This window comes from Haplochromis burtoni, unplaced genomic scaffold (genome assembly GCF_018398535.1).
Source record: "Haplochromis burtoni strain Fernald_Lab_line unplaced genomic scaffold, NCSU_Asbu1 Contig_136, whole genome shotgun sequence".
Classification (NCBI taxonomy): Eukaryota; Metazoa; Chordata; class Actinopteri; order Cichliformes; family Cichlidae; genus Haplochromis; species Haplochromis burtoni.
The window spans coordinates 190,232-210,129 of NW_024582497.1; the positions used below are offsets into that span (position 1 = coordinate 190,232).

The 19,898-nt window shown below is 42.3% G+C and overlaps 2 protein-coding genes across 3 annotated transcripts in view; both read left to right on the forward strand.

Moving 5' to 3' along the window:
• Nucleotides 1-7,839: 7,839 nt before the first annotated feature.
• On the forward strand, nt 7,840-9,876 carry LOC102291650 (doublesex- and mab-3-related transcription factor A1). The gene is made up of 2 exons (XM_005930884.2): nt 7,840-8,502; nt 8,657-9,876. Exons 1-2 carry the CDS (start codon nt 8,025-8,027, stop codon nt 9,412-9,414), a joined length of 1,236 nt encoding a protein of 411 aa, XP_005930946.1. The 5' UTR covers nt 7,840-8,024; the 3' UTR covers nt 9,415-9,876.
• Nucleotides 8,871-19,898, forward strand: part of LOC102290923 (glucosidase 2 subunit beta) — a 168,156-nt gene continuing 157,128 nt past the window's right edge. The window contains exons 1-5 of one of the 2 annotated variants that reach the window (XM_042224373.1): nt 8,871-8,985; nt 10,686-10,802; nt 12,408-12,503; nt 17,081-17,138; nt 18,064-18,181. In XM_042224373.1, the coding sequence (XP_042080307.1) occupies nt 10,739-10,802; nt 12,408-12,503; nt 17,081-17,138; nt 18,064-18,181 (336 nt within the window). In that variant the 5' untranslated portion in view covers nt 8,871-8,985; nt 10,686-10,738. Of the gene's footprint in view, nt 8,986-10,151; nt 10,359-10,685; nt 10,803-12,407; nt 12,504-17,080; nt 17,139-18,063; nt 18,182-19,898 lie in introns of those variants that run through there. The other variant, XM_005930881.2, reaches the window with a different exon arrangement.

The window sequence follows — 19,898 nt, forward strand, 5'->3', positions numbered from 1 at the left end:
CACACACACACACACACACACACACACACACACACACACACACACACACACACACACACACACACACACGCAGAACAATAACACTATAAAATGTATATACAAGCATTTGGAGTGAACCAGCATGGAAAAGTGAACCTGCATTTCCTTATGCAAACATCATGTTGATGCAGATGTAATATGCATGATTTAAAACATAGCCAGGGGGTTCACACACAACCCACCCACCCCGTTTCAAACACACACTAACACACACTCACACCCATGAGCAAACTTGACTGTCTTTGGCCCACTATTGTTCATTGGCACTGAAGCATTGCTGGGCTAAGTGAGGGGCCCTGATAGATACCTACCAGGCTCAGACCACCAATAAAGGTGTGAGAGAGGAGGAGACAAGGAGCAAATGGAGGAATATTGAATAGGGGACTAGAAGATGGTAGGAGATAAGAGCATGTAAACTCTGATGGGATAGGCATGGTGAAAAGAAGTGAAAAGAAAATCTATTGTTCCATGTATTCAAATGCACAGGTGTGTATACAAGTATAATATGGATGCTTCTCCTCGCTGCGTATATGTGAAATCAGATTCCGGTTATCTTTACAGAACAGAAACCCTGATCTGGGTTGTATGATTTTTGAGGTGCAACACAGGTATCGTATGACATTTCATAGATTTTTTTTTCCTCTGTGAAAAAAGCAGCAGTGGAATATTTCAGCTCACTGCACTAAAGGCTGAAATAATTGTTTCTTAATGTAAAACAGTGAGGTTTGCTTGGTACTGGTTAGGTTAGCTTAGCAACTGTAAGCAGTGTGAAAATTTAAATAAAAAGGGAAATTAATATAAAAGGTATTATTGTTACCAGGGTGCAGTTATTATTCGCTGTACATTTAGCTGGAATCCTAGTTTTTGACCTCAGTACTTTGCTCTCAGACTGGAGGCTTACTTTCTAAATTTAACTCAATTTTATTTATATAGCACCAAATCACAACAAATTCTTTGTGGTTCCCGGGGTAATTTAAAAGTAAAATAGGAGACAGGATCTTCAGCTTTCAGGCCTCTCTTTTGTGAAACCAGCTCCCACTTTAGAGTCAGGAGACAGAAACCCTCTCTACTTCAACATTGCCTTTTTGCTTAACATGGCAGATGGCTGTCCCTTCCCGAGCCTGGTTCTAATGGAGGTTTCTTCCTGTTAAAAGGGAGTTTTTTCTTCCCACTGTCACCAAGTGCTTGCTCACAGGGTGTTGTTTGATTGTTGGGGTTTTTCTCTGTATTATTGTAGGCCTTATAGATTGTAATATATAAAGAAAATTCAATTAAATTGAATAGTTTTTGGTAGAGAGGGGAAAAAAATCCAGAATAAAAGGTATTTCCTAGGAGAACTGAACATCTAACTCTTTATATTGCTTTACTACAACCTAATTCTGAACAATTAAATAGTAGTTCTGACCAAGGTTATTACCAAACCTGCTTTTGTTTTGAAAATGATCTCTATCTATCCATCTGTCATAAAAGGACAAAATTATGTCAGTCGCTGCCAAGAGCATGTCAAAACTGATGGTGAGATGACCCTAAGCTCAAAGAAAATGTTGTCCAACTGGAAGCCTACAAACCGCAACAGGGTGCACGGTGTGATGTCAAAAAGGAGTTAAAGGCACACACCTTTGATGTTGCGAGACGAAATCTGCATTTTCCTTGTCCACATGTAAACACAGAAACTGAGTTTCTGAAAACTTCGAGCTGGAAGATTTGAGTTGTAAAGTCTTTCAAAAGCTCCTTAGTCGCTTAAAACCTATGGGCAGGGTCTGAGAAACTAACCAATAATAACAACCCTAGGACTAAGACTAGAGCTCAGTCCCCAACCGTCAGGTGAGGTCAACCCTAGTCTCACACCCATTTTCCAGTAGTACCTACTCGGTTTACCACAGTTTTCAAGGTTTTCCATTAGGTCAGAGTGCCTGGTACCAGGTACCTTTTAGTAAAATGTGACTTCGTCAGACTGCATGCCACCAATTGGCTGGTCAGTTGGTCACTCAATGAGTCACGAGAGCGTCTCGTTCACAAAAATCAAAACCACCATTTTTGAAACCCAGCAAACAGAGAGATTGCTACAAAAACCAACACCGTGGTCCCCGAGTCTGACAAAAGCCACAGACCGAGCAGCAGGTATATCGTTGCCTTGACGTCTACCTTTGTTGTAGCTTTCATGTTGCATACTAATTACGTCATGGGACGCTCGCCTTCATTGCTATAACAACAACCACGCACATTAAGTGGTACTTGTTTGTAATGGAAAACCAGTCAATCCGAGTCGAGCAGTGGTGATCCAAGTAGGTACTAATGGAAATGGTAGGGTAATGGTAGGTACTAGTTACTCATTTGCAATAGATTAATAATTTTGGTTAAGTTATTTTCACCCGCTGTTGGTGCCCTTGTGAACGATTGTGTAGCTGGAACAACTGCTGGCACATTCTGCGCTTTTGTGCCACTTCAGCCGGGCATGCACTGTGCAGCTGGAGTTACACAAGTATGCGATCGTGTTGTTTTTTTACACGATATCAACTGATATCAACTCAGATATTCCCGAGGAAGAGAGGGAGAGAGGGAGATGTGATAACAGGTAGAAAAGGTGAGACTTTCAAAACAACAACAACAGGAAAAAAAACCCAAGAAAAAAATACTCATTTACTTCCTGTTTCCTCTTTCCATACCAGCACTGATACAGAGGCTTTGTCTGACTGATGACATCAGTAATGACAATATCAGGTTTCATTCATTTAACAGTTTTTTGAGAATTACTTTGCAGCTATTGTTACAGGTCAAATAATGTATCCAAAAAAATAGATATTGTTGGGTACCGCTATCAATTTCCAGGTATCGATACCTGTATCAGTACTCTTTTAAAAGCAAAAGGTACTCGACCCTACTTATAACATCACATGCTCATAAGGTAGCCACTTTACAGTCACAGAAAAGCCGCACCCTAAAACATGCCCTGGGTTATCATCTGTTTTACACGAAATATGACCAAAACTTACAAAACAAGCAACAAGCAATATTAAAGAAGATTTGGAACAAGTGATTGAGACCATAAACTTATTAGGATAATGTTTACTGAAGTAAAAAATAAAGTGAGAGGTAGGATCATTTTCTCATAGACTTCTGTACAGTCGAACTCTGTTTTTACAACCAGTTGAGTCGCCCCCTGCTGGCTTTTAAATATAAGGCAGGTTCACGTTTCAGGCTGGAGGCTTCATTCATTTTATTTTTTTAAATAGGCTAAATACCTGCAATCATATGTAATATTGTACTTTTAATATGGAACCATGAGTGATTTTACAGAGTGATATAAGATTTATTTTGCAGCAGCTCTCCAAACATATTTCAGTGTGATTTTTCTTTTTGCACCTTGAAGTGAGCTATTAGTCTGATCTCCAGAGAGACTTGTGTCAGAATGTTTCCGTAGGATGCGGCGCTGGCAAAGGCGTAACTTATGCCCCAGGCGTTGTAAACACAGACACCAAGTCCAACAGCACAGCAACAGTCAACATCCCCTGGCACAAAAATAAAAACAGAGGCAACAGTCTTGAAAGCTCCACTAAAAGCAAAGTTGCCAGTTGAACTCCGCCGAGGCCACACACGTCACACGAATAAGTGTTTTTTTAAGTGTTTTTTTCCCCTTCGTTTTTTCTTCTTTTTATTTATTATTTTTTTTACTTCCACGGGGCTTTAATACAAAAAAGTGTCAGTGGCATATAAGGCTAAAGTGAAGAGAAAGCTATGTTCACACAAAAAAAGGGAACACACTTTCATTTTGAGAATGCGACACACAAGTTCAAGCAGTCTGAACATCACCGGCAACCGTTCGACCCAAAGTGGAGTGAAGCGGAGGTTGCTGTGCGCCACTTCGGCAACAAGGGCGTGAAGTGACACATGAGAAAACAAACACGTGAAGGTCGAGACCTTTCTTCTCCTTAAGGAGAGGGGAATTTGTTGTAACTCGAGTGCCGTGCGTTCAGAAACAATGCCGCTGTCTTAAAGCCGAATTCACGGAAACTCGGGCCGCGTCATGATCTCTCTGGTGATGTTGATTCATAGCTGGCAGCTGTAACACGACCTGATTTTCTTCCCTTTGTGCATTAAGACTCACAACCTGTGGACACGATCCAAGTATACAAAGTAGGATCTTTCAGGATATATGTTATTATATGGAAATTGTCAAGTCAGAACTTCCCTTTCTCAGAGCTTTACCCTCTTACCTCTTCACCCCCCCCCCCCCCCCCACCCCACCCTACATCTCTCTGACAGTGGGAGACATAATCAGGTTTTGCTAGATTTGGGAGTAGATTAGCAGCCACCTTGCTTCAGATAAGAAGCTGCACTGATAAAGCCTGTCCTGGAAGGCACATGTCTGTGATGAAACACCATATCTGACAGGAGCAGATCTGTTAAGAACACAGTTAAGACACTGTCTACCCATATCTACTCTAACGGGACTTATCCCTGCCGATCTCTCCGTTCTGTGTTGGTGATGAGGTTGAAAATTTCCAAATAAAGCCAGATGATCCATACAAATGTGAAACTAGACTAAAAAATTTTTTTTAAAACAAGGCAGAGATAACAGCGGTGTATTCAAGTTTCTTGTGTGTAAGATTATGATTTAAACTACTTGGAGGAGGGGAAAAAAAGAAACTCTTTCTTTTAGATGATGTGGTTTAAAGGCACTTTAAATAACCAGCCTGGCTTAGCCTCGTAATCCTGTGATCCGCAGACAAACAGAAGAGGCAGTAAATGAGTAAATATAACACTACAGCTTTTATCCATAATCCAGTTTATGGAGGCTTTTACCCCTAACCCTAACCCTCCCCATTTCCTCCTCTGGGTAATTACAAAATAGGACTGGAACAGAGCCCTACAAAAAGCTCAAGATATAGTGACGTGCATTTACACAGGCATGATGCAGCGCCGCTTCCAGCCTCCATCCATGAAAAAGCTGTAAGTGGTCCGTATAAACCACCTAAGTGGTCTGTGCAGTGAAAGAATGAAAAAAAAAAAGAAGAAGAAGAAGAAGAAGAAGAAGAAGAAGAAGAAGAAGAAGGGAAAAGAAGCAGCCAGGTGGGAGCAGCTTAATGTGTCTGGATAAACTTGCCAGCCACAAATCCAAACATCAAATTCCACTTCACAGTGGATGAAATGATAAAAAAATAAAACCCAAAACAAGCAAAGAAAAAAACTGCATGTGCGTCCACACAGCATCTGCATCACCGGCATTTATTTATGCTTTAAGCACACTCACTCTGTGTTGATGGATGCATTTCAGATTACCTTCCTGTCCTGCACGGCTGGAGTGAGCGTGCACCAGCCCTTATCTATCGAGGCCCATAAGTAATGGAACATCTTTCTGCAAATAGCAGACTCACTTCTCAAAGCCTCATCTGCACAAATCATTATCTGGATGCTTTATTTATTCAGTTTACAAGACAAAGCCTGTATACAAGTCAGAGCCTTTGCACAATATGTCTGCACTTAGCTTTTACGCAAGCATGGCCGCCGTGCAGGTGTGCGTATAGCTTTTCTCCCCGCACAGCAAAATAGCGTTCAGATAAGATCCATCACTTGGGAAACGACAAAGGAGGCAACTGTGTGAAGAAGACATGGGAAAAAAAAGAAAGTCCCAGTAACTCAGATAATTTAGTTTCAAAAACAGTTATCTTCTTTTATCAGCAAGTTGAAACACCTACGAGTCTCCATTTGTGATAACTAACATTAATCACCGTTAGTTATGTCTGCGATTTCCCATGCCAGTGTCGTGGTAGATCTGCCTCAAAGATGCGCGTCAGGGAATCTTTATCTTAAATGAAAAGCCAGGGGACCAAGTGCTTCCATCCACAAGGTTATTGTTGGTTTTTCTTCTTTGATTCACATGCATTATTCAGATGGAGTCAAAACTACAGGCAGAGCAAGTCTGTAGACGATCAGGGGATGGTATCATGTGTGGCATTTGATTTATCATTTCACTCTGTTTGCGCAGATAAGTATGGACAAAGTAAGAGACACACCTTGAAGAAAGGCAGTTTAGCAGTAGGTTAGAGCAGGGATGTCAAAGTCGCGGGCCACATACGTCCCACACGGACCAACGTAAAGTCAGTGTTAAGTAGTTTAAACTCAGTGTAAGAAAACAAAGTCTTTCTCAGTTTTCTCTACATGAAGATCTTTTTGTGATTTCACAGAAAATATCCATCCAGCTGGTCAAGAAGGCTCAGCAGTGGCTATATTTCCTGAGGAGGCTGAGGAAATTTGATATGTCGGCCAAGATCCTCAGCAGGTTCTACAGCTGCATTGTGGAGAGCACACCGACCAGCTGCATGACTGCATGGTACGGCAGCAATACTGCTACGGACCGCAAACGCCTGCAGAGAGTGATAACAGGACTCCGCTGCCCTCTCTGCAGAGCATCTACCATTGCAGAGTCCAGAGGAGAGCTGCCTCCATCCTCAAAGACCCCACACCCCCAATGCGGACTGTTCACACTTCTGCCCTCGAGACGAAGGTTCAGAAGTGTGAAATCCAGAACATGCAGCCTCAACAACTCCTTCTTCCCCACTACCAGACTCTTGAACAGCTGACCCATTTTGAACAGTAATAATGTTGTTGTTTTTTTGCACATCAGGTCATCTTACATATTAAGCTATAGCTCTTCTGCACACATCTCTGTTTCAAATCTCCATATTTTGTCTCCTTTTCTGTCTTCATTTATTTGTACTATTTGTATTTATATGTTCTATTTCTATTGTGTATGTATTAATCGGCATCTGTGGGTGAACAGCAAAGAAAGAATTTCATTGCACAGAGAAATGCCGTTTCTCTTGTGACACATGACAATAAACACTTTGAATCTTGAATCTTTGTCAGTGGAAACTGTAAAATTTATGACAACACAGCTAAAAGGTTTTGTCACATTTTCTAAATCCTTCCAGTGGGCCGGATTGCACTTTTTGCCGGCCGAGTCTGGCCCCCCGAGCCTTATGTTTGTTTTGGACACACATAACATGACTGGATTCATTTCATAGAGTATTGAACTGAACAATAGGGTTCGCATCATGATACCCCCCCCCCCCACACACACACACACATATTTGCTAATTTCTGCCTAACGATATTTTTTTTCCTCGTGGCGTTGCCCTTGGTGACTGACACTGCGCTTGTCACATTATGCTCAAGTTGCTTCTCTTGTCATAACGGCAAAGCAATCTGGTGCGTGTAACCGGATCCTGTTTGAATGCAGGGAAATGAATGAAACATGTGACAAGGTGTGATTAGGTATTCGCCAATCTCGCTGGGTGTTTGTTGACAGATGGGTCTTTTGTCAGAGTAATTTGTTCAACAGAACAACCAAGCAGATAATTACCTGTTTCTTTTGTGGCTATTAGGCCCATTGTTGTGTTGAGGGGGGGAAAAACATCCTAATAGTGAATATTCATCACACATTAGGGCAACCGAATGGAAGCTGGCCTGAGGCAACATGTTTTTCTTTCTTATTTTCTAATAATGCTTGTTTTGTAACACGCTGGCCTTGTTCGATCCACCTTCTGTGCCTACTACTTTATGTTATTATAACGTCTGTGCGAATTTGCATGTCATTTCAAACAGAGCGCAGTTTTGATTTTATTTCCAAAACGAGAGTTTTTTTTTTATCTGCTCTTGATAAGCTTCAAGTTTTTATTGAAATTTTATTTGTCCTTTCACTCTATGGCCGCGTGTAGTCGCAGATTAGACCCCCGCCCATTCATCCGGGATGCAAATAAACATGATAGGGCATTAAGAGGCTTGAGCGGAAAGGGGTGTGACGAAGGTGTTGTGTTTCAACTCAAACCACCTGGCGAGGAGACACTTAAGGCGCGCAGGTTCAGCGTGCTGGCGCATTACAGAGACACCAGTCGCTCAGAGAAGTCCAAAACACCTTAATGATTTCACCGTAAACAGTTTTGCAGGACTCGTAGACTTTTTTTTTTAACCCTCTCCTCTGAGCGATGGAAAATAGGATCCGACCCCTTGGTCTGACCGATCATACCTCCGGCCCGCTCGGTAGCCTGCCGGTACCCCCTTCCCTTCTGCGTCCTCCGCCTCTCTTCCTCCAGGCTTGCAACCCCACGCTGGAGAGGGGATACCCCCGAACCCCGAAGTGTGCCAGGTGCAGGAACCACGGCGTGGTCTCTGCGCTCAAAGGCCACAAGCGGTTTTGTCGCTGGAGAGACTGCGTGTGCGCAAAGTGCACACTGATTGCAGAGAGGCAGCGGGTGATGGCCGCGCAGGTGGCGTTGAGGAGGCAGCAGGCTCAGGAAGAGAGCGAGGCCCGGGATCTTCGGCTCTTGTACCCCTGCACTGGGATCGGAGGGGAAGCAGGGATCCCTCAGAGATCGTCCATTAGCGCCGGGGTACCCGTATCTGCCAGCAGTACTCCTGCAGCTCCCTGTTTCGATGTTTTTGGGAGTGAGAATCAGAAAGACGGTGAGTTGAAATGTGAGACTGTATACTTTGTCTTCATAACTATTTTAATACACAACAATGTTCTTCTTTTTGGTTCCTCTGCAGCTTTGGTGAACTTTGATTACCCCGTGCGCATTTAATTTAAAAGCTGTTGTCCCTTTTCTTTCATCCTTAGTTACAGTTTCAGAGGACAAATTACGCAAATACAACTTTTACAACGGATTCATGGGCCGACCCCTGTTTGCACCCCATTCTCCACGGCTGCCCTCTCCAAGTGACAAGAAAGAGCTGTCTTCCAGCAAGGACAGCGGCGGAAGTCAATCCCCTGCGATGGATCACCGCTCAGACCATACAGAGAGCCCGCAGAGGTCACTTCCCTCCTCGGATCCAGAGTCGGGGAGCGAGTCGGAGAAGCCCAATGAGTATCTGAGCCCGGACCGTGACCCCACCGACATCATGGCTAAGATCTTCCCCCATCAGAAACGGGACACTCTGGAGTCTATGGTGAGAACGTGCAAAGGTGACATTGTCAAATCCATTGAGCTGGCGTTGAACTCCAAAGAGAACAAAATTGACGCTGACAGCGCGCGCAGGCCTTCTGCGGGACTGCCCGGAGGGCTCGGTGCTCTGGGGGCCAAGTCTGCTTTCTCCCCGCTGCACATGCCCGCGTCCCCAGGGGGAGACAGCCTGTACGGCCTCAGCCCTCGCCTGGGCGTCAGCCCCCTGCGGCTGGCCTATCCCTCCGCTAACGGCGGCATGGCAGGCTTCATGTCTCCATACATGACATCAGGACTGATGCCGGTGTTCCCACTGCGTCCACCCTTGGACTCTTATTCCCTCCCCGGCATGATCCGAGACCTGTCTTACATCCAAAGCAAGGAGTCTCTATGCAATGCAGGCCTGTACACACGGCTAAACAGCGAGACCAAATAAAAAAGGGACACATGGAAATAAATAAATAATAATAATAAAAAGTTAACTGTAGCTTTTAAATAACCGCTTTTCAAGTGCCTCGAACCACAATGGTGTACTAAAATCTGACGACTTAATGCTTTTTTTCTTAATGTAAATTTTGCAGATTGTTTATTATGGAGAGTTATCTTTTCTCGTTTTACACATTTTGTATTCATTTCGTGCAGATATATAAAATGATGAAGTGAGTCTTTTGTCGATGTGTTTTTTGTTTGTTTTTTAGCGGATAAAAAAAGAAAAGGGAAAAACAACTGCATGTGTAGCACTCAAAACTAACAAAAACCGGACTTTGTCCCACGATAAGTCTTCTGTTTCTTTCTCTTCTTTTTTTTTTTTTAAACACTAGGAGGGGAGGAAGGAAATCTACTATCTTTTTTTTTTCCCTGTTTCGTTTCACACATTTTAGTTCAGGCTTATTTAAGTGCAGTAGTCGTAAATATGTTATATGTGAAAGTGACCTTGGTGATGTCTGTGCTTGTGAAGGAGCTCCAGCTGACTACAAAAGATGTCTGCTGGCTCTCTAAAAAAGGCTACACTTAAATAAAGTGCTTCAACTTTATACTCCCATTTCTAAAATGTAAATAAAGCCGTAAGTGCAGTAAATCTTAATCAAATTCGTCCTCTTTTTCGCCTCAGCTGCCGTTCTCCCCTGCGATTGGTCGGTGGATGATCACACGAACCTTAAACTAGAAACCAATAGAAAGCCTCAGAAGCGCCACGAGACCGCGTGTTTCAGGAAGTCGGGACACGGCAGTTTGAGATGCTGGCGGTGCAGTGTTTGAAACAGCCTTGAGCGGGATTTTATGAGGCAGGAGGCGCTGACATGCGTGTCTACATTATTGTCGCTGCTGTGTTTTGGTGTGGTTATGTGGACTCGCGGAAAGTAAGAGGAATATCCTCGTCCTGTAAGTCCATTCTTCCCTTTTAGCTTCCAGCTAGGTAGCTGCCAAATATATACAGGAACAGCTACATGGTGCTGAAGCTTTGGCAGCTCCTGGTTTCAGGCAGCACGTTACAAGCTGTGATAACAGAGTACACAGCATAATAATGGTACACAACATGAGTGTGTAGTAGCAACACAACACAAACCTGCTGTTTTACCCTCCCCAGGGGATCCGTGCTAAGACACTATAAGCGCTCACACTGATGCACAATGTTTGGCTACAATTCTGGTTGCACCTCAGAGCCAGCAGCGATTACAAAAGTGGGCGTTTGCTTTTATTTTGTAACAGATAAAAGGTTCTACAGGGAGAGGAAGTCGTTTCTGTGCATAGATGGGTCGAGAATGATCCCATTTGAGCAGGTGAACGACGACTACTGCGACTGTGAAGATGGCTCAGATGAACCAGGTAAAAGGTTAATCAGTGGGGCCAGCGGGCCTCTGTCTGTCAGTATGTCTGGTCACTGTGACTCTGTTGGAAAATCAGTGTTTTACTTTAAAGACTTTTGAAGTTTTCTGCGCTCAGATCAGCTGCATGTGTTTTGGGGGGCAAAACACATGCAGCTGATCTGCACAAAGCAGACGCCGATTTTAAAAGTGCATTCTTTTACATCCTGGGAAGTGTGAGGGGAAAAACTGTACACAACAAAAACAGACTGTCAATACCGAAGACATGCACTGCGTGGACAAAACAATAAACCATGTAAACAAGAAGCCATGAGAACAAGAACCCCCACCAAGGCAGCTCACTCTCTGGGAAGTATTTACTTTGTATTTTGTACATATTCATATTGTTTTCTATGTTATTTTTAAACATACTTCTAGAAGTCTGTAGTTAAGTAAAAGCAAGTGCAAAGTGCAGGCTTTTGTTGTTTGCCCTGCTGAAACCCATTTTAATATGCTTAGCGTAATTTTGATTGCAATACTTTTTAAAAATTTATATGCCCACAGGACGTGTGCAGCCTTTTTTGCCATTGTTTAGTGAAATTTGTTGAATAATAAATATCAAGTGTCAAAAGCCCCCCCCCCATCCCCCCTAAAAAAATAAAAATTATACATTGTAATGTAGTCAAATTGTTATGTATTTAATGATTACAATCTACATAATTACAATCTATTATTGTGATGTAAATGGCAAAGTAAGAATAAATTTATTCAGCTAAACTCAAATAGCATCTCTTGGCAACATGTTTTTGTCAGTCTGAAAACGTATTGTTATTTTAAATAGCTTTATATAACATTATTATCACTTTACTTGCAGATTAATCTACTAACCTTTGAAGGAGAGGTCAGAGATCAAATGTGACATGATATTTTAAATTGTTAAATCCTACTTTATATGCTGACAACACCCAGCACTCTTGAAGAATCATAGTTTGTAGGTTATACTTTTTTTTTTCTTTCAGTTTTTGACCAATAAATCATTAAATTGATCTTTAAGACTTTGGTGGATGTAAACCAAGTTTGAATAGACTGTTAACATGGCCCTGCCCTACACAGCTACAAAGTTTTATCAGAATTATCTCAAAACTTTTCAAGCTATCGTGATATGCAAACTCTACCATACCCTCCTTAGCAAACATAGTTACTGGATATTTTGCAGGGTTTAAATATTAAAAGATAGATGGCATTTTCTCTTGTGTAGCATAAACGGGAAAAGACAGAGGAGAAACATCCCCGATTTCATTATGCAGTTGTGGCTTTTATCGTTATGCTTTAAATCAAAGTCACACATCATTTACAGTTTGTATGTGGGGCACAGGGCTGCGGCTAACCTCTGCCAACACTAACCAGATTTTGAAATTTTAAAAAGACACACACACAAAATAATGATTAAAAACAAAAACAAACCCCATCAAGAATACAAATAAATGTTTAAAAGTTTGAATTTTTAGAAACAGTAATAAGGTGGCTAATGTCTTTGCAAGCGTTGTGAACAGTTTAAGGTAAATTCATTTGTTTCTGCACATTAGTTTATAATGCAGTGCTGACCAGTTTTCCTTGCTCCATGTAGGCACGTCAGCCTGTCCTCATGGCCGATTCTACTGCACCAATCTGGGTTTTCGCCCGCACTACATCCCATCATCCAGAGTCAATGATGGCATCTGTGGTAAGGCTGTGGTTTAATATTGTGTCTTACTGTCGGCTGGTAGCCGCCTTTTCTGTTTGGATGTCATCAGGGCAACTTGCGGTCCTGGAAATCCCCGCTGAGTGGAAACTACTGCAGAGGCGGGTTGAGTAACTTGGCAGGTATTCATAGATTAAAGCCTACAGCCGTCATAGAGCACAGGGAACATTGTCCTATCACAGATACTGTATATCAGTTTTAATGTATCTGTTGTTTGGTTATGAAGATATGTTAATACTTTTATTTTCACATGTTGGACATATTATAGCTGAGGAGAATAAAGCCTGACTGATTTATTGTCAGGCTGATATTCTCTATTTGTCGTTGATCACTTTAGGCATTTAAAATAGATGATGAATGAAAATTAAAACAGTAAAGAACAGATGGAAGAAACGCCCTTCAGGCATGTTATGAATGTTGATGTTACATAGTTTATCCACCAGAGGGCACTGTGCAACTTTAGCATGCCTCAGACACAAACACTATGCTGAGGGGAAACAGGTAAGTACATAACTGAACAAAACAAACAGCGAAATCTCGTTATGTTTTATATGTCTGAAAGAAAACAAATTGGAATATCGGATTTTCATATCACAAAATATCGGTCTCAAAAACACGGTCGAGCTGTGAATACAACAGATAAATGTTGGCAACCTCCATCATTAAATTCCTCTTATTTACTGATACATGGCTGATGTTAGTGAGTTTGGGTGATATATCAGTGTTACAGAAGGTCATCTACTAATAAGAAGGTTAGTGGTTTGATCCCTGGCTGCTCCAGTCTGCATGTCAAAGTGTCCTTGGGCAAGTTGCTCTCCGATGTGTTGTTAGAAAGGACATCTCTCTATTAGTCTGTTTACCATCCAGCTGTGGTCTTCCACTTACCTGACTGTTGGTCCCTGGTGGGTGGGGCTGAAGTCTGTCCAATTTGAAAAATCATAGATAGACTTTTTTTTTAACTCCCTAAAACTTAGCATTGTTATTGGCACCAAAGTAATGGTAAATGGCCTGTATGTGTATAGCGCTTTACTAGTCCCTAAGGACCCCAAAGTGCTTTACACATCCAGTCATCCACACATTCACACACTCGTGATAGCAAGCTACGTTGTAGCCACAGCCACCCTGGGGCGCACTGACAGAGGCGAGGCTGCCGGACACTGGCGCCACCGGGCCCTCTGACCACTACCAGTAGGCAACGGGTGAAGTGTCTCGCCCAAGGACACAACGACTGAGACTGACCAAGCTGGTCTCGAACCGGCAACCTTCCGATTACAAGGCGAACTCCCAACTCTTGAGCCACGATCGCCCCATATGAGTTATCTCTCAAGTTTTTTTTCTACGTCTCTTTGTGTATTTTGTTAATGCAATAGCATCACAACCACGTAATCATAAACACGCTGTCGGGTCTTCATCAAAATAACTTAAAGTCCTGATTTTACCGAGTAAAAACTTCTTGTTTACTTTCCCTCTTGTGTATTTTGCAGACACGGGCAGGAATTTATGTTTTGCTCGATGTGCAGATGCTGACATGTGGATATACGCACTCTCAGTCTTTTTTGTAGCGCAAACAAACGATGTAGCTTCAACAAACAGAACATGGCTGCCTTCACACAAATGCAGATGCGTCCATACAGTCACTTCCCTCGCTCAGCTTTCCTTGAAAAACATCCTGCTTCTATTATTCTCAAGGCTTTCTTCCATTCTTTCTTGCCACATGCGCTGCCTAATCAGGTAGTTTTTCAGCCTCCCTTTCTTTTCCACTTTTGTTCTCTAGTAGCTCGCCACTTTGGATAAATTCAATACATTCTGCTGCTGACATCTCTGCTCTGTCACCAGCTCGTTCTGCAGCAGTAGCAATAGACGGCATGTAACCATCGCAGGAAATAAAGCTGAAGGAATGAAGCATGATAGAGCGGCAGGAGAATATTTCCCAAAGCCGCCCTCACCCTTTCCTCTTTCCTTTTATTCTGCTCCCACTTGTCTTCTTCTCATACCTTCTCTGCTTTGAATGGAGCCACTTAATAGCTAATTCATCATCGCTTTTCCTCTTTGACTGGTTGTTCAGAGACATTCATTGGCTTCCCTTTTTGGACTGTAATGCTCTCTTTCGATGGGTCACCAATGGGGTTCTGGATAATTGAGAGATTTCACACTGTGCCCACTCTCTTGGGTGAAACATCAGAGAAAGAGCCAGATCTGAGCACTTACAAAACACCATGCAGCTGATGTTATAAGTGGCTGAAATCAAGAGACCTTCTTCGAAGCGCAGAGAGATGTCACGCAGACCTAAAGATTTAATCTTCAACTTTAAGGACGAAGATTTCCTGGGTAGCTCAACATGAAAGAGAGTATACATTTGTCAGCATAATTAATTAAATTTTAATCGTGTGGCTTCTCGTGATTAAATGAGCACGATGCTGTAAATGTGTGCTCGACCAGAAGAACACAAAGCAAAAGCCAGGAAAGCGCTCCCTAAATCATCGCTTGATGACCTGCCTGCTTATGCCAATCACAGCTGTTCCCTGCACCGCACAGCACGAGCTTTCCCAAATGCACTTGACCGCAGTGATATACTGTAGATAAAAGGCCATTACTGCAAAGCAACACAACTGTCATATTCAACTGCCTCAAAACACAACACAAGCTGCAGAATGATGAAAACCGAGAAAAACATTGCAACAGCTGCTAATGTGAATCATCCGGCTTCAGCTCAGACGTCGATACTTTATTATTATTATTACTGTCATTACACAGAAACGTTTTGTTTTATGCAGTGTGTTGAAGTTTTAAAGGATAATCTGATAGAGCACGACTGATATGGGATTTTTAAAAAGCGCACCGATATTTGGTGATTTAAAAATCCGATATTTTGATGCACTGGTTAATTTTTTTTTTCTTTCACACACAATAAATGTAACAATATAATTACACATAACAATAGCACATTGTTATATGTAGCGATATTCCTTTGCACTGCTCGTCTTTGCTGGGATCGTCTGGTTGTTTTTGGTCTTGCCTATAGAAAAGTTCCGGTGGTGCCCTCTTGTGGATAAACTATGCAACTGCAACCCTTGTAAGGTTGTTGAAGGGCATTTCTTCTTTACTTTTTAAATTTGAATTTTGTGTCAAATGCTGATGCTTATATAAAGGCAAAGAGCTAATATTGACTCGTGATATTGCGTTGTCTGACACTCTGGGAGATACACTTCTTTGAGTTAGTGGTGGCAAAAACCTGCAATCCTCAAGACACCACATGGGGCTGTATCCAAAATGAAGTCACTCTTGAAACAGTCTCATGTTAAAATAGGCAACTGTACTTAAGCAAGAAAGAAAAATCATATTTACATGCTGGTAGAAAAAAAGTTTTGCTCCATAAACATAATTTACACCCAACTGAAGTCGCTGAACTTGACCTTTCAACCACATTTATGGTGCTGGTGCTTTTTGGAGCTCTATTACTGGAGTTGTCTGAGCTATATTATCCAATAACATGCCTTGCTGTGTCGTTAATTGAACTGACAGCCTATCCAAGATGTCTGTGCTTCAGCAAGTGAAATTCTATTTTATTTTTATTTTGCTTAGCAGTGTCTGCGCTGCACCCATACACTGAGCTGATGTGCTTTTCTAACCAGCGTTTTCAGCCATGGTCACTTCTGGTTCCAAAAAAACCCCCAACAGCTTTAAACCTGAGCTTCACAAAGCGCTGTCAGATGTCACAGTGGATACATCACCATGGTTTCTAGCCTTAGTGCTGTGCTAAGCTACAGTACTGTGCAGAAGTCTTCTGTCCTCCAGTATGTACAGAAGAGGTCAATTGAATAATTGGTATAATAGTGAGTGTTTGTCTGTAAAACTTAGTGCAGGCTCTGTTATGGGCTGTATTTCAGCCAGTTTTGTTGGGGATCAAAAACGATGGTATTATGAACACAGAAAAGTATCATCAGATGTTGATTCACTGTGCAATACCATCTGGAACAAGTCAGCTTCATATTTGAGCATGACAACGATCCCAAACGTGCTGCCAATGCAGTAAAACGAGTCATGGATTGGCCTCCCCAGAGTCTGGAGCTCAACATTATTGAAGCAGAGTGGGATCAGAAAACAGAATAAACGGCAGCCAACATCCAACGAGCTTTGAATGTCCTTTAAGAGGTCTAGAGAACTATTCCTGAAGACTACTTAAAGAAATTCCAAGAAAGCTGCTTAAGACGGTTCAGGCTGTGTTAAAGATGCCGTCGAAGTTTCTCTTGACTCACTACAAGAATTCATTGGCTTAAAGTTTCAGCTCAGTTTTCCTGTAGCATATTTGTGTTTATTGTTTGTTATCGTTTTAATGAAAAAAAAAACTGTGTATTATATGTGGGAAAGCAAAATATTGCTTTTGCAGAAAGCATCTTGTATTTTTTTTTGTTGTGTACGAGTTTTAAAAAAACAAACTTTGATCTGTTGTGTAGTAATTGAGTGAGACATTGTAAACATCTCCGTTCTGACAATGTGGTATGCTTTTCCTGTTTTGGTCTGTGTGCATTGGATTGGTTTCTCCTGTGTGTCTTTGCCAGATTGCTGCGATGCTTCCGATGAATACAACAGCCACACTCGCTGCCAGAACACTTGCTGGTCAGTCGATTCAAAATTGAGATTCGGTATTTATGTATTAACACATGTGCAATTTGACTCGAAATATGTCGCCAGACGCCAGAGGGTCCAGTTATTTAAAAACAAATATCCAAATGTGAAAAGATATTCATGCGGTCTGATATAAAACAGATCTTTGAGGGGAATTCACCATCATCTGAATAGAAAGCTGCTTATCGTAGCAGCAGTATGATGGACTCTGCAGTGAATCTGTTACTGTGCCACCAGGGGGCATGGTGTCACTGTGATTTAAAAACTCAGGGCTGTGTGTGCATCACAAAATTGTATTGAAGAGTTCATCTGTTAAATGCAAATGTGACTCACGACCTTCTTGCAAATTTTTCCTCCTCCTCCTTTTTGCTTTAAACTGCTCCCACCACCCAGAGACTTTTTTTCCTGGGAGATAATTTAGATAAGTTATAAATTACACGGCGCAAAGGTGGAAGGTCCCTGAATACAGATGTTTATAAGAATTCATTTTCCTGCCACGATGTATTTATCATGTTTTTCTGAGCTGAGCTGCAAAGATGGACGATGCTGCGGCGCAGAAACGCAGCCCGCTGTGTATATGTCGCTAACCCACTTCTTTTGTTGACAGTCCTCTATTATTTCATTCACCGCGCCATTCGTCTCGAAGCCGCGTACAAGCAGAGTGTATCTCATTATGTTTTCACAAGGTCCGCACTCATATTGTGTTTGCCAGGCTTCAGAAACAATTTAGCTGAGCCGCGGAGCATCGGCCCCCATCTTATTTACTCTTCTATTTTCCCATTTGGATTCCTGCTGCATCGCAGGCCCTTAAAAATTGGATTGCGCCATCTCGGTGACCATAACAGGAGCGGCTGGCGTTTTCTCAGTAATGATGGGACTGTGCTTCCTCTCTTTCTCTCGCTCGCCTTTCCTCCAGGAATCTAGGACAGAGAGAGAGGGCGTACGTGGAGGGCCAGATGAGGACCTTGGATGAAGGTTTGCGACTCAAGCAGCAGCTGATTGAGGAGGGAGTGCTGCTCTGGAGGGAGAAACAGGTAAAAAAAAAATTCTTGTAGAAGTTCCAGCTATTATACGGCATGTGTTTGAAAACCACCCGAAAAGTAGATCAGTTCGTGTTCACACTGGAACTAAGTCGTCGTCTAAGCACGGCCTCTACGTCAGGAGAAAACTTGGAGAACTTTTGTGATTTCGAGTTTAGAGGTTACAAAACTATTACAGAACTGATTAACAGGTTTGAAGCAGTCTTCCTCAAAGCAAAGAGTTAAATTAGTGATACAGCAGGGTAACATTACACTGAGTTGGTTTCTCTCACCTGTCTAGTTCAGCATCAAAGTGGAATTGGAGAATCACCTGTTAACCTAACATGCATGTCTTTGGACTGCTGGAGTGATTGGAGGGAAATTGCACATGCACACAAGAAGGCCCCCAGCTGGTGGCTTCAGCACCACCGTGAGTCTATAGGGTCCAATAGGGGGTGCATGACCCTCATAGGGCTTAAAATCTGCGACTCTCCACCAGTTGTTCTTAGAACTGAAGAAGCTTCTTGGATGAGAGGTGAAACATCTTCAAGGAAACTTAAACAAGTCCAGACGCTTTTCTTTTCAAGCTCCATAGATTATGATGACCTGGATGACTGAGAACCTTCAGACGAGTCTAGAGACACATTTGTAAAGCGCTTTGAACCAACAGCTGGCTAAGATGAATGTGATAGCTCTAATAAGAAAAGCTAGTGGATTATATCGTACAGGAAAGCAGTTCTGGTTAGGGGACTAAAGGTAAATGTACAGTGCTTGTAGTTAGGATATAAAGACACTTGGTTAACTGTTGTTCTGCGTGTGCTGCCATACAGTGGCTTCTACAGCGCTTTTTAGCTAACAGTTGACGGAAAGGTTAATTTGCTTTCATATATGCTGCGCTCAGAGCATTGCTATTGAGCAGTGAGCAGCTTGTGATGCCGTTTTGATCATACATGTTCGCAGCACCTGCTGCTACAGGCGTCTGTTGTGCTCCCAGCACCAGTTTCCAGCACCAGCCTTAGCCTGCTGTGCAGGTACTTTTTGCCTTATCACAGTAAGAAGCTCGCTGCTTCCTAGCTGTCAAAAAAAGAAGCCCTGCTATTTTCCTCCCTCCATTATGTTACTTGGATCGTGTCGTTTTAGTTGATCAATTCATGTCATTTCCTGCTGAGTGGCCTCCAGTTTTAGCACAAGAGACATCACTGTGCTATATAATGCGTCACGTCTCAGATTTGAATTCTAGTTCGTACTGTTATCTGTAACCCATAAACATCATCATGCTCTGCTCCTGCCACCTTACTTTGCATTTTATTGTGTCTCTTAAGGAATTCAGCTGTGACTATACTTCATTTGCTGTCGCTTTAAAGCAGTAAGGAGTAAATGACTGGGTGTAAATCAGCACCAGTAAACAAGTACGTGAGCAATCAGGCCTTTTTTTCCTCTCTTTTTGACTCCTTTGTAGAACTTGGGGTCGAGCAGCGACTGCTTTACAGTTTTTCCTCTCCATTTGCACATTTACTTCAGCGAGCACTGAGCCAATTTAGAGATGGACTCCTGGAGTTTGGTGCAAATTATATGGTAAATTTGGCAGCTGCGGATCTCCGAGGACGCTTCAGTGGTCTCATTACTTAATGCATTAGTGGCCTTTAGAAACTACAAGTTACTTTCCAACACTGCAGCACCTACAGCTTTAAGTGTATTAGCGATTGAAATGGCAGCAACTGAGTGTTGTTCA

Coding starts and splice junctions, on each gene's coding strand:
- LOC102291650 (XM_005930884.2), top strand. CDS start 8,025: ATGGAAAATAGGATCCGACCCCTTGGTCTGACCGATCATACCTCCGGC. Junction 8,503..8,656: donor GAGTGAGAATCAGAAAGACG/GTGAGTTGAAAT, acceptor TTTCATCCTTAG/TTACAGTTTCAGAGGACAAA.